Here is a 21644-nt window from a genome sequence, read left to right as displayed (position 1 = left end):
GGAGGACGAGGGGGGGTGGCAAAGAAAACACCCAAACTTTAAATGGTAATTCTGTCATCTGCTCAAACAATTCTCCCATCCTGCATGTTGCCTCCCCCACGGCCCCCTTTGCCTACCATAACTTACATAGCTACGCAATACACCGAGGAAAGAGTGACAGAGCACCGCCAAGACAAAACGGAAAGCAAAGGTCCATTCCCAACCAAAACAGGCCCTAGACAGGGAAAGAATTTATGTTCTACTCCTGCCTGTTTTCATTTTCTTTGAATTCCTCCCCCCAATGATCATTAGTGGTGTTTGGTTTTGTTAACACACACACACACTTTATCCCTATCCTCCCCCTTTCTCCACCTCCTCCTCCTCTTGTTGTGGAATTCAGTGTCCTGGGAGTCACTCCTCTCTCCTGCTGTTCTGCTCTGAGTGAGTCTGCAGGGCGAAAAGCTCTCCGCCGAGGAATTCAACAGGAGCTGCCGACGAAAAGGAGCTGGTTTCTGTCTGTCACCCAGGAGGTACAAACCCTGCGGTCTAAGAGGCCTCACCTGCCCTCCCTCATCCTCCTCCCCTCCCCTCCCACCTCCTGTCTGAGCCCTGCACCTGTTCTGACTCGTCAGCCAGGTGAGGGGGATCCTCTGGCCTTACGCTGTTTTTTCAGCTGACCGTAGCTGTGGGGCAATTAGGAACCCAGTCTATTCATTTGACGGGATTACTGCTTTACTCTGTATCTCTCTCTCTCTGTCTCTCTCCCTATAACCCACCTCCCTTCCCTCCCTGCCTATCCCTACCCCCCTCCCACTCCATCTCCGTCTAGCCCAGCCTGAGCCTGCTTGACACTGTGGCTGTGGGTACGTGTGGAGCTGCAGAAATTTCCCTGCTGGAGTAAAAGTGTGGATCACATTGCAAGGACACGGGGGGGAAGAAAGGGTGAAAAGTTATTCTCCTGGTGGAGAGGAATTGGATTGAGCATTGGACGGCTGAGGGAGAAAAGAAAAGAAAACTCCAAACCAAAGGATTCTGCAGTTGGAGGAGCAGCAGGTATGAAAAGCCAGACTGTGGTTGTGTCTGTGGCTCTGCTGGCCCTGTGCTGCCTGCTGATCCCCAGAGGAGGGGAGAGTGCTGGGGGGATAGTTTCTCTCCAGCAGACTGAAGGGGAGAGGCAGGCAGGGGATCAGCCGCGAGAAGAGTCCCTGGATGACCCAGAAAGTGAACATGGACTTGCACTGGACCTACACCCACTGGGAGGCAGCAAGAAGGGGAAGAGAGACACAGAGGAGGCTGCACAGGCAGGTGAGTGGAGAACTTTTTAATTTTAACTATAAAAATAAAGACATGTTACAACAAAGCAGTTCAGGTCTGAGCTCCAACACGACATGGAGGAGCAAACACAGACACAAACACACAACCGTTCCAGTCTCTGACAGCTCCAACAGGCATGAAAAAGTCCAGGTCTTCACCTCTCCACTACTGCTTCTCCACAGGGTAGGTTTTTTGGCTCACGCCAGACGAGAGAGGAAGAGTCAAGCATCTTGCAGGCAGATTTTTATGACACTGACCTTTTCCACTGCTTCTGTTGCCGTAACCCTGCATGATTAATGCTGACTCTGCTGCACAGTCACGCAGGCAGAGTGGATACTTGCGATTCAAGTCTTTTCTAGAGCTTTCTGACTAAAATGTAATAGACTTGAGCTCTTTAATGACTCTTACTGTTGGGTTTATGCTTAGGGGTTAAGATGACCTGAGGTGATATTGATGTATTTATTGAGTATCTGGACGGATTTAGTGTCATTAAAACTGAATTGTGGTTAATGGAGCACAACTTATGGAAAGACAGAGAAGTGTTTTCCATGAAAGTGCCTCAGGACTTTAGACTACCTCAGAAGGAAATACTGATGGACCTCAAGCAACCACTGAAATGCATCTGGCTGTCTGGATTTTCCCTGGCACAGCACTGCGTTTTGACATCGCAGGAAAGATATAATTGCATCATTTTATTCTCACATTGCTTGTAAATGATACAAACAAAACTAAGAACCAGAATTACATAAGCTTTGAATTTTACTTGAGTGCTCAGTAGGAATTTTCTGTCAACGATTAATAATTTGGCAGCTGTTACTGGCAGATTTTGGCCTGCTAATAAATACTTGGTCTTAAAAAAATGCAGCAATAAAATCTGAAGAGAGTTTATTTGTAATTCAGGTCGGGAGATTGATTCTGATCTAGAGTTTTGGAAAACCTCTCTCCTCTCTGGTTTTCTTCGTCCTTCCAGGTGTTTCGGGCAGGGTGAGGAGAGCACCAGACGAAGGCAAAAAGAAGAAGAAGGACAAGAAGAAGAACAAAGACCCCAACGCCACCAAAAAGCCCAAAACTGACAAGAAAGGAAAGAAGAAGGACAGGCAGACAACAACCACAACTCTACCACCAACCACAACACGTAAGGACAGAACAGAGCAGGGAGCCAAGGTTGTACTTGAATGACTTGGACTTGAATGAAGGTTGACCTTGTGTCTGTCTGCTGCCTCTAGCAATCCCGACTGAACCACCTACTGAACCACCCACTGAACCATACACAGACTACCCTTATCCTGATGTTGGTGAGTGACACACACACACATTAATATTTTATTTGAGCCCGACCTCTGACCTGTAAAAAATTGCACCACCCACCTTCTAATATCTCAAAATATAGTAGTAGGTTGGTACCATTGACGGTATATATTTATATTTATATATACATTTCTGGGTCTGCAGGGGGCTGAAAAAAAATCTTATGGATTAGCCGACTTCTCACTTGATTTATGAGCTCAGCAAACAGTTTCCTAATGAGTTTATGGTCTCAATCACGTTTCAAGTCTTCTTCCACACAGCATGATGTTTATTTTGTAAATCATGGTCCAATTTAGAGTAAAATACACAATAAAGCAGGGTATGCTTTAGGGCGTGGCAACCTTGTGATTGACAGGTCATTGCAGGTTTAAGACACTTCAGCATTGGCTTCACTTCACAGACCCAGAAGCTCTGTCCGCTAATTATATACTGTCAGTACTCCAGAGGGATCTGCTCAAGGTCTGATTAATTGTCTCAAGTGATGTCACTTGAGTCAGCGTCTGTTAATAAAAAAAGGGATAAAATGGGATGTGGAAAGAGATAGAAGTGAGATTACCGGGCCTCTGTAGCTCACCCACCATTGCTGCTTGAAGCTGGCTGCTCCATCTCTGGATCTCCAACCAAACTGTTGGCGGTGGAGTTGTGGGTAATGTATGCACCATATTTAGACAAGGAAGAAGAGCTTAAATTCTTAAACTTGAGACTTTTAAGCATTCATTCTTCTGTGCTCATCATTATCTATTAAAATAAAAGGTCAGTAGCTGAAGTTAGTTTTTAAAAACATTTTTAGTACCATTCAGCTGTCACAGGAAAAACCAACCAATTTTATTCCTGTTTGCTTCCATGAACAGTTGCTGTGTAATGTAAATGTAAAATCCATGTAAAATAAAAGTATCTATAAATATAAACTCATATGAACCACACAGAATATTTCAGTCTAGACATCTGACACTATCTTTCCATCTGTTTTCTGTCAGACACTGATTACTGGAAACCAGAAGATGACTACTGGGAGGCTGAGCCCACACCATCCAAGCCCCGGCCCGAGGCTCCGATCACAGATCTTCCATACGACTACTGGAAGCCCGATGAGGAAGACCCAGGTGCTCCAGTAACAGACACCTACGATGACTACTGGAAACCTGCTGAGAAAGAGCCGACCACTCCGGTGCCTGACCCCTACGATGACTATTGGACACCAGATGATACAGAACCATACGCTCCCGTGACTGACAACTATGACACCTACTGGAAAGAGGTGGACCCGACGCCCCCTTCCCCCGAGGTTGATGGGAAGGCTGGGACAGATGACACCGATTACTGGGACGCCACATGTATGTCTGACTCATCTCCTCACTTTGTTTTTATTGTGGTTTTTTGTGTGGTGACAGTTTATCGAAACATGAACATGATGAGATTAAATTTTACTTAACTTGTGATTCCTTCATTGTTGCAGTGGTCACTGGGATTCATTGTGACAGTGTAATGAATCTGAGTACACACAGAACTAGTGTTTGACCAAAATTGGGTTTTGAAACTTGATTTTGATTCTGATATTTTGCAGATTTATACAGATAATCGTCACTAGAAGACCAGATAATGTGTCAACTGTTGTCATTTCTAGGTAGTTAAATAAAGACCTCAGTGGTGTTTAGTTGGTTGAAATCTGCAACTTCACCACTAGATGCCTCTAAATCCTACACCCTGGTCCTTTAAAAGTTGTAAAGTAGGCCAATTAGGGACATTTAGTAAAGCCAACAACTATAATTATATTATTATATTTAGTTAAATTGTTGTTTAAAGCAGCAACAATGAACTTTTTGTATTTTCTATCAATTTTATCTTGATTCTGGCGACCCCTGTGGACAAAACCGACTCAGTGGCAGGCATTAACAATAATTATATAGAAATAGTCTTCTCACTGATGGTCTTGTTTGCTTATGTAGATCATATAGAGGCATCAGTTTGAATTTTGACTGTTTTATAACCATTTAAAAACTCCTTGTAGTACCTTTAACTTCATTTCCAATTCATTTGTTTTTCACCAGCAGTTTCAGGTTTGATCTGTGAATCCTGGTTTGAAAAGTTTCAAAGAAAGAGTACAGGGAGTGGTTAAAGTGGATCTCCATCGTAGATAACGATGGAGATCCAGAGAGAAGACCACATGACTCATCGGAGATGCTTGCAGAAACAGACACATAACTTTCCTTAAATTGGAAAAAGGCTTGCTCGGTGTCAAGTTATCACGACTTACTCACTGTTGTTGAAGCAAGAGACTGGCTTGCTTTGTTGCCACAACTGAACATTTTTGTGTGAACTGTGATCATTAATTTAAAATAAAGTCCAAACAACTTGTAATTCAGAGTATAAATTGGCACGATTCAGGAGTCTGTGGCAACAGAGAATGACGACATCCATATTCAATATCTTTCAAACTCAGCCCCCGGAGAATTACAACACATTGTCCTACTCATTACCAAATAAAGCTGAGTGACTCATACCTGGTACAATTTTACTTAAAAACTTTTAAGATGGATGGTATCTCGTCCAGCGTCCGTCCATCTGAGGTCAGCAGTACATTTTCCACAGGATCAGATGTAGGAAACAGTGTGTCGTGTGGCTCTGTGACACTCTGGACCAGACTGACATGTTCTCATTACTCTGTGTTTCCATCACACTGTACTGTACCTCTGCTGCTATTCAAACGTTTCCACTGATTCCTCTCGCCTTCTCTGTTACTTTGTCCTGTTTCTGACACTAATAGAATCCCTCTGTTTGAGCTTTTAAATCTTTTATTGTTTTATTTGTCTACTCCTGCAGACGAGGTGCCAGAGAGTCTTCCATTCCCTGACGGTGAAGAGGTCAGCCCTGAAATCAAAGTAGAAACTCTACCAGGTAAACGGCTGTCTCTCAAAGGCGTTAGAAATCCAATTAACATCCGCCAGTGCATGTGTAAACTTTCAATTAGGCAGCTAACTAGTAAGGAATCTCTCTAGACTTGTGTCCAAATGTTCATTCCATCTGTGCCTTCAGGCTCAGAGCAGATGAGAAATCGTGAGCAGTTCAACACATGGGAATAACATTATAATGAGTCTGTGAGCTAACCTGCCCTACTTTTCAAACAGGAGTGGGTGGGTTTGCTTGGTTCCACAGAGTCAACAAAAACGTTCTTTAGTTTTTGCTGTGGAGTAAAACAAAACAAAAAAAGCCCTGTCATCAGATCACTTGTAAATGTAAATTAAAGATTTAACAACTTAATTACATAGAAGGCGTTACAGTGGCATCCAAATAAAGAACAGTTGTTGTGGTTGAATAAATCAGGGCTGTACTAACCTGTAAAACTCTGATTAAACCCTGTAATCTCATAAAAACTCACTTGTAACGTAGCGGCGCGTCTGACTGACTGAACGAGACGTCTCACTTGATGTTTTTTTTCTTTTACGCAGAGGAGCCCACAGCCACTTCTCCCTATGAGGGGACGTGGTATGATGATTACGACGAATACGGAATGAGTACGTGCGCACACACACACACACGCACACACACGCACGCACACACCCACACACACACACACACACACCTGAAACATATCCATGCACAAATGTTTTATATTAGATTCACTGGTTAAGCTGCAGCGAGAATTCCTGCCAACAAAACAGGCAGCAATGAAAAGGGATAAACAACAGTCAGGTCAATAACTTTCCAGATTTATAACTGATCCTTTGTGACCTTCTAACTGTTTATTGTTCCAAATGGCTTACAAAAACCCAGAATGACATGCATACGCACTGTTGCACACAAGGCTGCTGTATTTATGGGTATTTCTATAAAATTATCCTTGATTTTCTTATTTTCCACAGGGAGGAAAGAAGATGAGACAGACGACAAATGGATGGAGAAGGAGAGGGCGAGAGCAGAAAAAGAAAGAGAGAGGGAAGAGAGAGGTAAGAAAACCCAGATGTGTATCCTTTTTTTTTTTATTTCTTGCATAACACCGCTCTGCACAATCATGTCAGACTACACACAATACTGTTGTTGCCAAAGCAAAGAACATGGCCTGTGACCTAGGTTCAAAAGTACAAACAGATAACATCTCTGAGGTGTTCACTCCCTTGCATCACGTTTCTGTTATAAGAGAGTTCAGATGTGATTTCCCACCATGTTTGGTACTTGCTTTGAGTCGCACGGTGGGGACAAAAATTCACCCTTCCAAAACAAAATGGAGATTATCTCAAAAAAAGAAATGTTTTGTGAGCTGGACCGAAGGAAAGCAAATAAGGGGGGGGGGGGTCAGCTGAGAATGATCCGCCTGCAGCAGATTAGTGTGATAAAGATAAACAGGACAACAAGGGAGAATTAGCAGAGGATGTTGTAAGGCAGGGCTCTGAAGGATTCACATCACATTCAGCTCTTTATCGCCACGTGTGTGCTGTGCGCAGTGAGGTTAGCTGGTGGTTAAGGCGAGCCTGGAGACAATGATTTATAAGACTGTCAGGACCGGTGTCAATAGTTCACTTCCTGTGTGGACGGTTCACTGCTTTCTGGGTTTAAGGTGAAAAGCATTTTTAGCTAACTTTGGGCGCACATTCAAGAGAGTTCAGAACAGTCTTGAAGCACTCATCTGTGACACAATAGCAGATGTGTGTCTGCACCTAAACACACATCAGCGTGGGTTAATGGGTGTATGTGCCGATCCGCTTGTGCAGTACAGTCAGCTTACAACATGTCTTACATTCCCACTGTCAGTAAGACGTATGGCAGCCATACTAACAGCAGTAAACTACAGTATGTCAGTGTGTTAGAATATGAATTATGATGATGATCGAAGGGATCCAGCTCTCTTCTTCAATAGTAAACTCTCTGATCTGAGTTTGATCAGAGCACACTTGGACTGGGATGGAAATCACAACATCTGGGTTGTTTTCTCACCGCCATCCAGGTCCTCTTGGGGGTTTTTGGCATATGAAATTTGCAAAATAATGATGAGTTCCTAGATGATTTCTGGGCAGAGGGAAAGAGAGAAAATCTTCAGCCAAGACAGCACAATTTATTTGGCATTAACACTGTTTTTCTGACCTCTGCCAGAGAGAGCGCAGAAGCTGAAGGAGGCAGAGGAGCGGGCCAGGAGCAGACCACGTGTCTTCAAAGAGCCAAAGAGTAAGTCAGCGTCTGTTCAGAGCTGGAAAACATTGCACAAGCTTCGCTAATACAATTAACATATCATTTGATTTTCTCTGCTGTGTGTCTGTGTACGTGGCAGAGTGTCCTCCCTTGGGGATGGAGTCCCATAAGATCGAGCCAGACCAGCTTTCAGCCTCCTCTGTGTCTCAGTATAGTTTTGCACCTCAGAGGGCGCGCCTCAACATGCAGGTACACAACAATCAGAGCAGGACTGCCGTGGTCTGAAAAGCTTACATACGTTACAGGTATCACTTACATACTTCCAGGTCTGGAAATAAACACCAGCTACCCGACACATGTTGGAAAATACTGTTATTGCTGAGTCTGTCACTTCCATTAACTGCTTTGGTAGTTTATGTTCAGCAGTGTTCATAATCTTAGGCAGCGGTTCTCAACCTGGCGTCTGGAGACCTGCAGGGATCCTTGAGGGGGTCCCCAGAAATATGGGGATTATTTTAATTTCACTATTATTTAATTGACTAGAAGTTAGCTCAATGAGAATGTATAAGAGGGCCTGTTCTGTTTATATGTTCATGGGCAGATCTAGAGGGGTGACAGCTGCTGCATGGGTTTGGTGTTCAATTTAACACATTCATTTAGATTCATTTAAAAAAAAAAAACAATTTTTCATCATATTTGCTGAAACTTTTCACTACATCCCGACAGTAAAACATGAGACAGATAATCTGTGGGGAAAAAAATCAGGTTCCTCTGGCTCCTCCTAGTGCTCCTAAAGACACCGGGCCTGAACGAACACAACCAATCAGAGGCAAGAAAGCAAATATTGATGAGATTGTTTGCAATTAAAATCAGCATATTTCTCCCTGCCCCTGCATAGGTTTCAAACTCTTCACTGTTAACCTGCCAATCTACAGTACAGACAGTTATGGAATAACTAAATCTTATCAATTTGGGGGTCCTTGTTACCAAAAAGGTTGAGAACCACTGCTCTAAGGATCTTTTGAGCAGCTAAGTAATTCAATCAGCTGATAAATCTACTAAATGTTTCTGCTTACTGCTGCTGATTTTTAATTTAAAAGCTCCTTTGAATAATAAAAGTTACCATCTGCGATGTAAGTGCATAGTATGAGTTAAATGAGCTGCATGGCAGTGCATGATAAGCTGACATTTGCTTTGAATTTGCACACAAGTCAAGTGTGTGAGCTCATGATGTCACTGTCAAAGGACCCAGCAGCACGTGTTCTGGTCTCTGTGGTTCCCAGGGCTCAGACGATGAAGACAACGTGAGAGGAGGAGCGTGGTGCGCAAACTCAGAGGACAGGATCCACTGGTTCGAGATAGACGCTCGCAGGGAGACGGAGTTCACAGGAGTCATCACACAAGGACGAGACTCCTCGAACGAGTAAGACACAGTCACACAGAAACACACAGACGAAGAGGCTGCATTTTCCATTTGTTAATTCAACATTTCGACCACGTGTCTCGTTTCAGGAGTGACTTCGTTACGTCCTACTTCCTGGCTTTCAGCAATGACAGCAGAGAATGGACCACCATCCACGATGGATACGCTGACTGGGTGAGTAAAATGACGCCACTTCATTTGGCGGTATGATGTCTCCTTCCTCCTTCTCTGACTAACTGTTCTCTCTCCTCCAGTTGTTCTTTGGAAACAGTGATACGGACACTCCGGTGATGAACCAGCTGGCACAGCCCGTGCTGGCTCGCTACATCCGAATCATTCCTCAGAGCTGGAACGGCACTCTGTGTATGAGGCTGGAGGTCCTAGGCTGCCCCCTGCCTGGTGAGCCTCAAACACACACATGTACAGACGCACACGCACACACACACACACTAAAACACACAAAATAATGTGTTTTCTTCATTCTTGTTTCACAGATCCAGCTGTTGTTCAGTACAGGCTAAATGAAGTGACTCCAGTAGATTACTTGGAGTTCAAACATCACAGCTACTCAGAGATGGTTGCAGTGAGTATCCTCACAGACAGCTGGTTGATTGAATTCAACAGGAAATCCTCAGTTATTTTCCCAAACACTGAAACAAAATATAACTCCCCAAGAACGATTAAACACTGAACCAGGAGGGCAATTTGACCTTTCTACACTAACTTGAACTGTTTGTTTTTACTTGAAAATGAGTTTTAGTGCTAATGCACGATAGCACAGATCAATCAGATTGGCCTACTGTTAACTTCACAAGCTGCTGTGATGTATCTGTGAAAATGTAAATATAAAATCATATACAATGCTTTTTTTTCAGCTTATGAAGTCAGTGAATGAAGAATGTCCCAACATCACCAGTATCTACAGCCTGGGTCGCAGCTCCAGGGGCAAAGAAATCATGGCCATGGTCATCTCTGGCAACCCCACAGAGCACGAAATAGGTGGGAATGTGTTCATACGACCATAAAACGGGCAGATAGAACTGTTTTTAACCGTTAAATAGCCATAATATTGCAATGTATTTCATTATGCACTATCAATACCAACATAACATTTTAAAAACAGCTGGTCTGAACTCTGGTTTCCGGTTTAAAATTAAACCTGTTGGGTTTCAGTGGCACCACTGGTGATTCCTATAAATCTTAATAAACACCAGGTCAGCTGATTATGGTTAAGGGGACAACTAACTACAGTCCTTTCCGCTCGTCTCTGCAGGTGAGCCCGAGTTTCGCTTCACGGCAGGTCTCCACGGAAACGAGGCCGTGGGTCGGGAGATGATCCTGCTCCTCATGCAGTACCTGTGCAAAGAGTACAAAGACAGAAACCCCCGAGCCCAGCGGCTGGTGGAGGGAATACGCATCCACCTGGTGCCCTCGCTCAACCCTGACGGACATGAGACAGCTTTCGAAGCGGTCAGTGATTATGATCATTGAAAATCATATGTTTCTACTTAACTTCTACTTAACTGGCAAACAAAAAAAGTCAAAAAACAAAAAACAAAATGGGAAATACCGGTGAATCATGCTGTGTTGGTGGTCCAGGGTGACTTGGCTCCATGTGCTTATTCAAATTGCTCCCCCCCTGCAGGGATCTGAGCTGAGTGGGTGGACCACGGGACACTTCACAGAGGACGGCTTTGACATCTTCCAGAACTTCCCGGACCTGAATAGTATCCTGTGGGATGCTGAAGATAAAGGCATGGTGCCCAAACTCACCCCCAATCACCACGTACCCATACCAGAGAACTTAGAGGCCAACAGCTCGGTAAGGAAGTGGGCACCGTTGTGTCTTACAGCCAGATAATCATAGTGTGCGTTGTTTTGTTTTTTTTTACTATAAAATGGATGTAAAAGACTTATAAAGGTGGCTGTGGTCAACCCAGTAAACAGAAGTGAGGATATACTGTGCATACATGGATTTTCCTCTGCACTGTTTGTGTGATCCCGATCTTCCTGTTTTCGTTCCAGATTGCTGTGGAAACCAGGGCCATAATCTCCTGGATGAAAAGCCATCCATTTGTGTTGGGTGCAAACTTCCAGGGCGGGGAGTCAATTGTGGCTTATCCTTATGACAGCTTACGTCTCAACAAGCCTGCCGAGAGCCAGAAACCCCACAGCCGCAAGAAGAGACAGTATGACTTGTTCTCTGCTTTGTTCGGTTGTCGTTTCCCCACTTTACACTCATAAACTCTCATTTTCCTTCCTCCTTCCTCCTGCGTAGCTCTCCATGAGACACTCACACGTTAAATAGTTCAACTAGAATCATTTCTTACAGGTACGAAGAAGAAGCTTTTGATGTGACGGAGTGGGGAAGGGGCTACCACGAGGAGCCAGAGGAAGACTGGAGAGGAAGGGGATACGCAGAGCCAGAGGAGGAGTGGAGGGGCCAGGGCTACGATCATGGCCAAGGCTACGACCACGGCCAAGGCCAAGGCTACGACCACGGCCAAGGCCAAGGCTACGACCACGGCCAAGGCTACGATCACGGCCAAGGCTACGACCACGGCCAAGGCTACGACCACGGCCAAGGCCAAGGCTACGACCACGGCCAAGGCTACGACCACGGCCAAGGCTACGATCACGGCTACGACCAAGGTTATGGCCGCAGAGAGGAGGAAGAGGATGACAGAGGAAGAAGCGCCGGCTACCAGTACGCTGAGCACGAGGATGAGCCTCGTGTGATTGCAGACGAGTCCCTCTTCAGGTGGCTGGCTGTCTCCTACGCCTCCACACACCTGTCCATGACACACAACTACCACGGCTCCTGCCACGGAGACACTCCCACAGGGGGGCACGGCCTCGTCAACCGGGCCAAATGGAAGCCAATCACAGGAAGTAAGTAGAAGCCAGTAGGTTTGTGATGTTTTTGAAGGAATTTGAACTTTCTGGATGTATTTATAACACACCCTGGTGGACAGTATAAGCAGTGCGGGCTGTGAGGTTAATGTGTGTGTGTATATGACTCTCTCTACCTTTAGGTATGAATGATTTCAGTTACCTGCACACAAACTGCTTTGAGCTGTCCATATTCCTGGGATGTGATAAGTTCCCTCATCAGAGTGAGTTGGCGTACGAGTGGGAGAAGAACAGAGAAGCAATGCTCATCTTCATGGAGCAGGTCAGTCACATACAGCACACAGCATACTGACTGCCGCCTTCTCTGTTGGAAAGTACTCGAACCTCATACTGAACACGGTGAAGAAGTGATATAACTGTACAACATTACTCAACTAAAGGGAATTAAATTAAAAGCAGTGTTTCATCCAAATGTATTAATATTATAAAACATGTATATTAAAATATTACTCAGTCATGGAAACAAGAGAACTTGCAACTGGTTACTTTACGCCCTTAAACTATTACCCCTCTCTATCTAGGTGCATCGTGGCATCAGGGGCATTGTGAAGGACCAGCAGGGGAACGCCATCGCAAACGCCACTGTGTCTGTAGAGGGGATAAACCATGACGTCACTACGGGTCTGGGGAAACACTTCCTCTCTTCCCCTCCCAGAATCTCATTATGTTTTAACTCTGATGCTTTGAAGCACAATCTATATCGCCATCTGTGCTTTAAACTAAAATGTCTGTGTACTCTTTGTCACTGCAGCACCAACAGGGGACTACTGGCGGCTGCTTAACCCGGGGGAGTACCGGGTGACGGCTCGAGCTGAAGGGTTCTCCCCTGTGACCAAACTCTGTGTGGTTGGTTACCAGTCAGGAGCAACCGCCTGCAGCTTCAACCTGGCCAAGTCCAACTGGGACCGCATTAAACAGGTAAGACGCCACCCTGAACAGACCACACCCTCAACACTTGTCTCCCTTGTTATTAATAAGTGTGTTTTTGTTTTTTATTCCTCTGCAGATCATGGCTCTCCATGGCAACAAGCCGATTCGACTCAGCTATAGCACCAACAAAGTACAGCACCCTCCAGTTGTTAACAGCAACAGGCGTGTGGTTGGCGGCAACAGCGGGTATACACAGAACTCTGGAATCACTGAAAGGCAGAGGAGGCTCAGGATAGCTCGCCTCCGTCGCCTCCGGCAACAGAGATTACTGAAGTTAAGATCGACGACGACGTTACCACCGACAACAACCACAATTCCCACGACAGAAAGCACCACACCCTGGTATGACTGGGCGATAGGGGAGGGACAGTCCTCGACACCCGGCGGTTTCATAGACTCCATCCTGGATTATAACTACGAGTACAAGATTGATGACTATTAAACCAAAACACACACACACACACACAGTTAACATGCAACCGTCCTCTTCTACTTGTAGTTCTCGTTGCCATGTTGTACAAGCAATGGCAATGTACAGAATATTAACTATATTAATTGTATAAAGATAGTGTATCTACTACTCAACAAAATGCCTCTTCACAGAAAGTGACCATGTTAATTAATTGTACTTCAGTTTGACTTTACGAATCCTTTTTGCTTTATGAAAAGATCTTTTATTGTGGATGCACGTGACCATTTTTTTTTCTACATCAAAGTTGAAATATTTACATCCATGGCAGAGATATTTTTTACAGTATAGACGGTCACAAAAGGTTTTGTTCAAGGCTGGTAACAGAGTCAAAGATTCTTCTGTCATGTTTCCCCAGTTGGGGTAGAAGTTATTTTTCAAATAAATGCTTGTTAATACACATGACTTGTCTTCTCATTATTTTTTTTAGCACCTTTGTGAACACTGATTTCTGGTTAACAGCAATTCATTGACCTTTATGATACAGAAGAGCATCAGTGTGACAAGGACTGTGATTCTTGGCCCAGTGTTGATGGGATTAGTCTGTAGCCAGGAGACATTAGTCTGAATATGCTTCAGTAGTGTCCGAGAAGTGTCAGCATGTTGTACTGTGTTTGGATTTGGAGCGTCAGTGGCTGATGTTCATCTCACTGTCGTCATCGTCGTCAGCGGAGAAGGCCGAGAAGCTGACCGGCTCACATTCAAGAGTACGTAAATTGACCAGGCAGGCCGTTTGGGTGCTGCTGAACTCTGGAACAGTAACCAAAAGGACCTCCAGGCCATCAGGACCTGGCAGGAGAAGAGGAAACATATTGGCACGTTAGAAAGGAGGAAAACAGACAAAAATAATGTAAATACTGTGTCCATTTGGAGTCTAAAGAAAGAGAGGGACACACTGACCTTTGATGAGCTTGGACTCAAAGGTTGGAGCGTTGCCACTGAAGTAAACATGGGGACACTCTTCCAAGATGAATGGGTCTTTTTGGTAAAACGGGTAACAACCTGACACAAAATATACAGAAAACAGGGTGAATAATTCAAACGGATATCAGTCAGAAAGTTTATGCGTTTTTCTGCATCAACTTCTCAGACTAACCTAGAGTATCCGGTGCCGTAGGGGCCAGGTGTCTGAGTCTGAGCGTTTCCTCCAGTATTTCCAGGTGACTGTCCATGCTGCTGTACTTCTGTATGTCACTGACATTCTGGCCCGATGTGCCCAGGAACCTTCATGGAAACACACAAACACTGGGTCTTAACAGGGTTGCTACTCTTTTTAAGAAATCCTTTTCCAGGACCTTTCAGGAGTTTTCTTGGGAATACAGGACAGCACTTGCTCACAAACGGTCATATAATTTCCCGGCAGACCTCGTATTGACACATTTAACCCCAGTTTTATTCCTCCTTCATGAACACTTCTAGTTCATTACAGGGAGGTGGTCAGAGTTTATGGGACCACCTGCTTTAGCTCGCTTTCATGGTGCTCTTAGCTGTTCTTACTACAGCGTATTTTTCTGCAACAGTTTCCGTAAAATGTACAACAGTTTACTACAGTTATCCTCCAACTGTAACATCGATCACTGCACGCAAAAAAGATTGCCTCGAGTCTGTATGCAAGCAATCTCAGTGAGGGGCTGAAATGCAATTAAAATCTTCTCTAAAGTCTCTAAATTTCCAGGTATTCCAGATGCCATTCCTATTCTAAATGCGGGATGAAAGATAGTGACGGGGTGTGTAAAGTGTCCCTTACCTCACTCCATCAATGTTAGCTGTGTATGGGTTGGAGGTCAGCTGTAGTGTGGGGTACGCCGAGGACAACGGGAACATACAGCGGTGGAGAGGCTGCTGTGGGAGGGTGTAGTTGGTGGGGTCATACTGGCCCGGCATAACATCCACTGGCAGTGAGGCCTAGAACAGCAGGAGGCAGTGACACACACATATCTATATTATCAGTTCAGTTCAGTTTAGTTTATAACACTTGGGAAGATTAAACATTCTGTTAAGTCATCTTTAGCATTAATTATTTCTGATGCTTATGATCTAGGAACTTTACTTTGTATTTAAGAGAACTCATTTTGGAGCTGCTACATCCAACAATTATTTTAATAATGTTTATGCTATGAAATCTTAAATCCGAAAAGGTATTCAAGTTACACTGATAAAACAAATACTGAAAATATTGACATTTGAGATAATTCTAACTGATTTATGTATGTAATATATATTTACTGATTTACTATGAGCTTTATTTCCCTAAAACTCAACTAAAATTTCAACAGTTGCTTCCTCTATCATTGTTACTGTTTGTAGTAGTAACTCTTTTCAATATCAATCTGATGAATACTGTAATAGGAGGGGGTGATAGGGATAAAATCCTCTATCACTCAATATGTAAATTTATATTAGTAAATCACAATTTAGTCAATTTCTAGAAAATCTATGAAAAAATATTTATGGGTCCAATAATCAGAGAATACTAATACTACCAGAGATAGCCAGTGAGTAGAAAATCTCTGATGTATACAGTATATATTGTCATATTGCACAAAATAAAAACAAAATGCATTGATTGTTTGTACAGAGGCGGCGGCAGACTCACCACCAGCTGAAGCAGCAGCTCATCAAGCAGACGAATTGCCTCCACGGTGCCAGCCTGAGTCTTCTTGGTGAGATACTTGGGCTTGACAGACAGAAAAGGAAATGTTTTTAAGTGAAACATTCAAGTAAAACTAATAAAAGATGAAAATAAATGTGTGTCAAGGTAAGATGAGTTCGAGCTACCTTCGTTGATGCGTCTTTGTCCTGGGTGCTTTGGCTCAGGAGGTTTCCAGCCAGTAGGACCCTGGAAATGGTCGCTGCTCCGCTCTGCTCGCCCTGGTCACCGAGCTGACCGGTTACCATGTCAACCAGCAACTGCAGCCCCAGCATGCTGTCGGCCTGGCTACTGCCGAGCCCAAGTCCCGAGGCCAGGAGCACAAACCTGGATGAGGATGAACAACAGCATTAGCTTTATAAGTATTATGCACAAGTACAATTTTGAAGTACATGTACCCTGTATTTCACTACATGGAGGCAATTATTGCTATTATTGTTTAATTATTATTATTGTTTTTTACTCCACTACATTTATTTGCTGAGTTACTTTACAGATTCATATTATTAAAAAATAATAAACTAATAAATTATTTTTTGTAGCCAAAGTATAGGTAAGGATAACATAATTAAACAATATCAATAATTGGAAATATGCTGAATATTGGATCCAATAATTGGTAATAATCGGTCTACGTGTACTTGTCAGAGCTGAGCGCAGGTCTCGGCGTCTGCAGAGGAAGATCCGCCATGCAAAAGTCCTCAACCGTGAACTTCCCATCGTTCCTCTCGGCTCCATATATTGCAATAACACTACCTGAAAGACAAACAAACGCCACGACATACAACAGACGTGCTCGCAGCTGTGCTCCTCCAGCGATGCGACAGTGAGAGACTCGAGGATGTCTTCAAATCTAGAAAAATCCTGACCTGTGACACACTTGTCTCTGTCAATTCTGCCCTCCAGTTTGATCCTCTGCAGCTCATCCTCCAGAATCAGCTCGTCGGTGTCGCTGATGTATTTGGCTCGTGCCGGCTGCGGCAGCAGGTTGTGCTGACGGAGGAAGAGAAAGAAAGAAAGAGAGGTGATACGCGTCATCGGCTGATTGTAGGTGTGTGTGTGTGTGTGTGTGTGTGTGTGGGGGGCCGCCAACCTCATCGCTGATCTCTCTCAGAATAGATGGCTGCAAGTCCATACGCTTAAACAGGGTTCCCACAATGCAACACTGCTCCCCCGTCTGAAGATCACACAGCTTTCTGATGGGCACATCTGATATCGTGACGGGGACAGGAAAAAAAAGATCAGAAAAGAAACACAGAAATATAATTTAACTGCTTTAAAGTAAGAGAAGAACAGTGTCCTCAGCTTACCCCACTTCTGCTGGGCTCTCTCTGACAGCAAGGGCCTCATCTGCATGAGTCGTGCTGCGTAAATATGAGCATACTGCCGAGTGAAGCTCCTCTCCCCGACCTTGTACCGCTCGGAGCAGGGACTGTAAGCCAGGGACAGCCTCTCAAACACCGGCCCCTGGTCCTCGGAGGCTGGGCGGCTGAGCAGAGAGGAGCCCTGCTTCTGGGCGCTCAGGTCGGAGAACATGTCTGTCCTGAAGCAGAGCAAAGTGTGGTTGGTTTGCAGAATATACACGGATGCATTGGGGTTCAGCAAGACAGCAGGTTTAAGGGTTTTACCCCAACTTAATGACAGCTAATGAGGCTCCTCAAAACAGGCCGGTTTCTTTGGAGAATATCGATTATGAACCGGATTTAACGACCTTACCTTGAAAGAGGGGAAGTCAAACTTCAGCTGGTACCCGCCTGAAGTCAGGTATTGAGTTATTCTTTTAGATATCGCTGATTTTATTCCTCGTCTGCGAGCGAATGAGGCAATTCCCGCGAAATCACCCGCTCAACGTCACTATTGTTTTCTCGCGAGAAGACGCGAACGGAGCGAGAAAATAAATAAAATAATTAAAAAATAAATTAAAAAAATAACCTACATCACATTTAGAGACAAGTGGTGGACCAATATATATATAATATAAGATTTTATAAAAAAAAAAATTTAAAAAAATCCGACACCGGTTTGTGTTTTTTTTTTTTTTTCCTTTTCTCGCACCGTCGCACAGATTCTACGTCATCGATTTAATACACAAGTCGCGCCGAGTTGAGGTCACAATAGCGTCGCGGCAGCACGCAGCTTCGCCATTTTCGCAGCTCTTTGTGCGCCACTGTCCTCTCGGACTCAGAGTCTCTTCCATCGAGCGACTCGTCGACTCGGCCTTTTAATAAAAAAAAAAAAAAAAAAAAAAAAGATGCAAGGAAACCGAGCCGCCCAGCAGAACCACGGCCCGAACCGTGGAGAGCAGAAGAAGGGAGGGACGAACACCAATGGGCAGCAGCCCGAGCCCGGCGAGCAGACCAACCCCAATGAGGCCTTAACCCTGGACCTGCAGAGCTTCAGGAAGCCCGGGGAGAAAACCTTCACCCAGCGCAGCAGGCTGTTTGTGGGGAACCTCCCGACCGGAGTGACCGAGGAGGACCTCGAGAAGCTGTTCGCCAAGTACGGCAAGGCCAATGAGATCTTCATCAACAAGGAGAGGGGCTTCGGCTTCATCCGGCTGGAGACCCGGATCATAGCAGAGATCGCCCGAGCCGAGCTGGATGATACTCCCTTCAGAGGCAGGCCCATACGGGTGAGGTTTGCGACTCACGGCGCCGCTTTGACTGTGAAAAACCTGCCAGACTTTGTGTCCAACGAGCTCCTGGAGGAGGCCTTCGCCGTGTTCGGGCAGATTGAAAGAGCTGTGGTCATAGTGGATGACCGAGGGAGGCCCACGGGGAAGGGGATAGTGGAGTACACCTCAAAGCCGGCTGCGAGGAAGGCTTTGGATAAGTGTGGTGACGGCGCCTATCTTCTCACAGCCTTCCCTCGACCCATCACTGTGGAGCCCATGGAACAGTATGACGAAGAGGAGGGACTGTCGGAGAAGCTCATCAACAAAAACCAGCAGTATCACAAAGAGCGTGAGCAGCCGCCGCGGTTCGCTCAGCCGGGCTCCTTCGAGTACGAGTACGCCATGCGCTGGAAGGCCCTGATGGAGATGGAGAAGCAGCAGTACGAGATGGTGGACCGCAACATGAAGGAGGCCCAGGAGAAGCTGGAGGCCGAGATGGAGGCGGCCAGGCACGAGCACCAGGTGATGCTGATGAGGCAGGACCTGCTGAGGCGGCAGGAGGAGCTGCGGAGGATGGAGGAGCTCCACAGTCAGGAGGTGCAGAAGAGGAAACAGGCCGAGATCCGGCAGGAGGAGATGAGGCTCCGCAACGAGGAGATGTTGAAGCGGCAGCAGGAGGGCTTCAGGGGCAACTTCCCTGAAAACAGGGAGCAAGACATGAGGATGCACATGGGCAACCACGGGATGCCCATGAACAGGAACTCGCTGGGCGGCAGTTCTGGTGCTGCCGGTACTCCCGGTATGGCTGCCGAGAACGCTCCGATGATGCCGGGGCCAGGGAACAACAATATGCCCGGAGGAGGCCAGGGTGGCTTCCCCAGGGGCCTCCCAGGGCCCGGAGACTATGGACCTAACAAGCAACGCAGATTTTGAATCACACGTCTTTTTTTTTTTTTTTCTCTCTCTCTCTCCCTCCTCTTTTTTTCATACTCACTGTGTTTTAAAGTTCAGGTAGTGAACTTTAAAAAACTGTTGCATGTTTTTTTTTTTTTACTTTTGAGTTATATTTTTTTAGTACTAAAATGTCATAACTCTTCAAATGAGCCATGTGTTTTACTTTATTTTTCAACTTTAATGTATTTTTCATAGGGATAGAAGATGTTTTTGTCCTGGGTATGTTGACTTTTCTGGAATAAATTCATGATTCCCTAAAGAATTTTTTTTTTGTTTCACATTTTAAGATTTCTCAGTGTCTTTTTCCAAAAGCAGGAAAATGTATCTCCGCCTCAGCATGTTCAGTTTTTATTCACAATACTGACGTTATGGTAAAAACATCATATCACCATTGTGATTTGATGCACTATTACTTACATGAATTATAATTTTGGCATCAGAAATTTAAATTTTCACTGAAAAAACAATTAAAATCACGAAGATGTGACTTTTTTTTTGCAGTTCGTAGCTAAAAAAAAAACAAACAAACAACTATTACCTTTTACAAAATGACAGCTTCTGCATATTGTGCAGCTCTAAAATCAAGACAGGGTTTTTATTGACATCATGATGCACACATGGGGCGTGTCACTATCTGGGTCCCGGTTTCAGTGAGTAATCACTGCTGCCAGAGTATTGATTTAATGAACACTGTGGCAGCTGATGAATCAATGACCTGAAACACAGTTCAAAGGCTGCGTAACGTCCAGTGAGTCGGGGGAGAATATGGTGCGAAAAGTCACGATAAAGCAGCTCAGACTAACAAACTGTAGCTGCAGCTAATAGAGTTAATTGATCAGTGTGAATAGAGAAAGTTAACAAGCCTGTGTTGATAGTAGTGTTGAGATTATGAGAGGTTATTATTTTCTTTTATTGTTTATTGGGTTAGGGTGTTTCTACTGCTGTGTCACTTGATGTCTCATTTATATCATATTATAACATTTAATGGTAGGAAAAGCACAGGTGTTACTTATATTAACAATAGCTCCATACATGAAGATGTACCACTGTTTTTTAAAGCAACGAGTACAAAGTGCTTTACTTACACGCCCAAAAACAGCAGCATTGAATACAATTAAAGGCAATATATGAGGTAAACAGACAACAAAAATCAGATACGAAGAGATTAAAAGATTAACGTTGTGTGCCAGAAACATGGCTGCTCCAAAGTGGAGCTGCCCGAATAGAGAAAGTCTCCTTCAGTCTCGAGATGGAGAAACTAAAAGGGCCTTTCCTTACTGCTTACTGATACCCAGTGGAACAGAGCCATAATCAATAGTTATAAATTACACCTGTGCTTTCCCTGCCATAGCAACACAAAGTGTGTGTTGTTAAAAACGTCTGTAATGCTCAGTTTATTTTTTTTTTATTGGCTTCCTCGACAAGTCGACTATCCACCCGACTGGACGTCTCATGAGTCATCCAGCATCCAGCCAGAGAGGAGCCTGGGAGAGTCGGTGAGCAGTGAGTGAGGAATGGAGCCCAGTCTGAAGTGACACTGAGGGTTGTGACACCTGCATACCTACACAGTGACAACAGCCACAGCATATATGAACAGAGTGTCCTCAAAATGTCACTGTAAGCACCGACGAATGTGACAAAGGGAAAAGACAAGGGTTTTCTATTTTAAGTCGACAGTAGGAGGTTTTTTTTTTTAATGTTTGTGCAGGTTTAAAAATACATAAAAATAGTATGAAGTGCAAGGAGAGGCTGAAACCCTAAAGTTAAAAGTTCACACTTTTAAAAAACACAGAATCAACATACAAAAAATAGTATCACTAGATTAAAAGTGATGGGAAATTAATATTATAATATACAACAATAACAGCAACAGCAGTAACACTAATATCAATATTTAATAAGCAAGAAGGATTAATCTTATACACCAGAGAAATTACACTTTCATGTCAGCTATCAATCAAGTACGTTT

The 21644-nt window shown here is 44.4% G+C and overlaps 3 protein-coding genes across 22 annotated transcripts; 2 read left to right on the top strand and 1 right to left on the bottom strand.

The window, feature by feature from the left end:
• Positions 1 to 402: 402 nt before the first annotated feature.
• On the top strand, positions 403 to 13859 carry aebp1b (AE binding protein 1b). Of its 19 annotated transcripts, none has more exons than XM_051421860.1 (24): positions 403 to 615; positions 809 to 1284; positions 2264 to 2428; positions 2520 to 2588; positions 3579 to 3935; positions 5422 to 5496; positions 6048 to 6113; positions 6462 to 6545; positions 7687 to 7758; positions 7862 to 7971; positions 9006 to 9145; positions 9235 to 9319; positions 9400 to 9544; positions 9640 to 9728; positions 10021 to 10144; positions 10419 to 10615; positions 10791 to 10967; positions 11171 to 11334; positions 11478 to 11629; positions 11774 to 12037; positions 12181 to 12320; positions 12580 to 12679; positions 12810 to 12976; positions 13065 to 13859. In XM_051421860.1, the coding sequence occupies exons 2-24, from the start codon at positions 1035 to 1037 to the stop codon at positions 13428 to 13430; spliced, it is 3558 nt and encodes a 1185-aa protein (XP_051277820.1). In that variant the 5' UTR covers positions 403 to 615; positions 809 to 1034; the 3' UTR covers positions 13431 to 13859. The 19 variants fall into 19 exon arrangements, with proteins under 19 accessions (XP_051277820.1, XP_051277818.1, XP_051277813.1 ...); XM_051421858.1 differs by having other exon boundaries at positions 11738 to 12037; XM_051421853.1 differs by having other exon boundaries at positions 11696 to 12037.
• Positions 13640 to 17977, bottom strand: pold2 (polymerase (DNA directed), delta 2, regulatory subunit). Of its 2 annotated transcripts, none has more exons than XM_051421862.1 (11): positions 17824 to 17977; positions 17418 to 17650; positions 17201 to 17316; positions 16977 to 17100; positions 16749 to 16863; positions 16236 to 16434; positions 16054 to 16134; positions 15205 to 15362; positions 14554 to 14681; positions 14358 to 14459; positions 13640 to 14246 (listed from the first exon to the last, which is right to left on the bottom strand). In XM_051421862.1, exons 2-11 carry the CDS (start codon positions 17641 to 17643, stop codon positions 14086 to 14088), a joined length of 1410 nt encoding a protein of 469 aa, XP_051277822.1. In that variant the 5' UTR covers positions 17644 to 17650; positions 17824 to 17977; the 3' UTR covers positions 13640 to 14085. The 2 variants fall into 2 exon arrangements, with proteins under 2 accessions (XP_051277822.1, XP_051277821.1); XM_051421861.1 differs by having other exon boundaries at positions 17418 to 17645.
• Positions 17978 to 18210: 233 nt separating this feature from the next.
• On the top strand, positions 18211 to 19937 carry LOC127375704 (non-POU domain-containing octamer-binding protein). Its single transcript, XM_051421863.1, has one exon. The coding sequence runs from the start codon at positions 18359 to 18361 to the stop codon at positions 19652 to 19654; it is 1296 nt and encodes a 431-aa protein (XP_051277823.1). The 5' UTR covers positions 18211 to 18358; the 3' UTR covers positions 19655 to 19937.
• The last annotated feature ends 1707 nt before the right edge of the window (positions 19938 to 21644 follow it).

This window comes from Dicentrarchus labrax, unplaced genomic scaffold (assembly GCF_905237075.1).
Source record: "Dicentrarchus labrax unplaced genomic scaffold, dlabrax2021, whole genome shotgun sequence".
NCBI lineage: Eukaryota > Metazoa > Chordata > Actinopteri > Moronidae > Dicentrarchus > Dicentrarchus labrax.
This window is presented reverse-complemented; position numbering and strand designations above follow the sequence as displayed.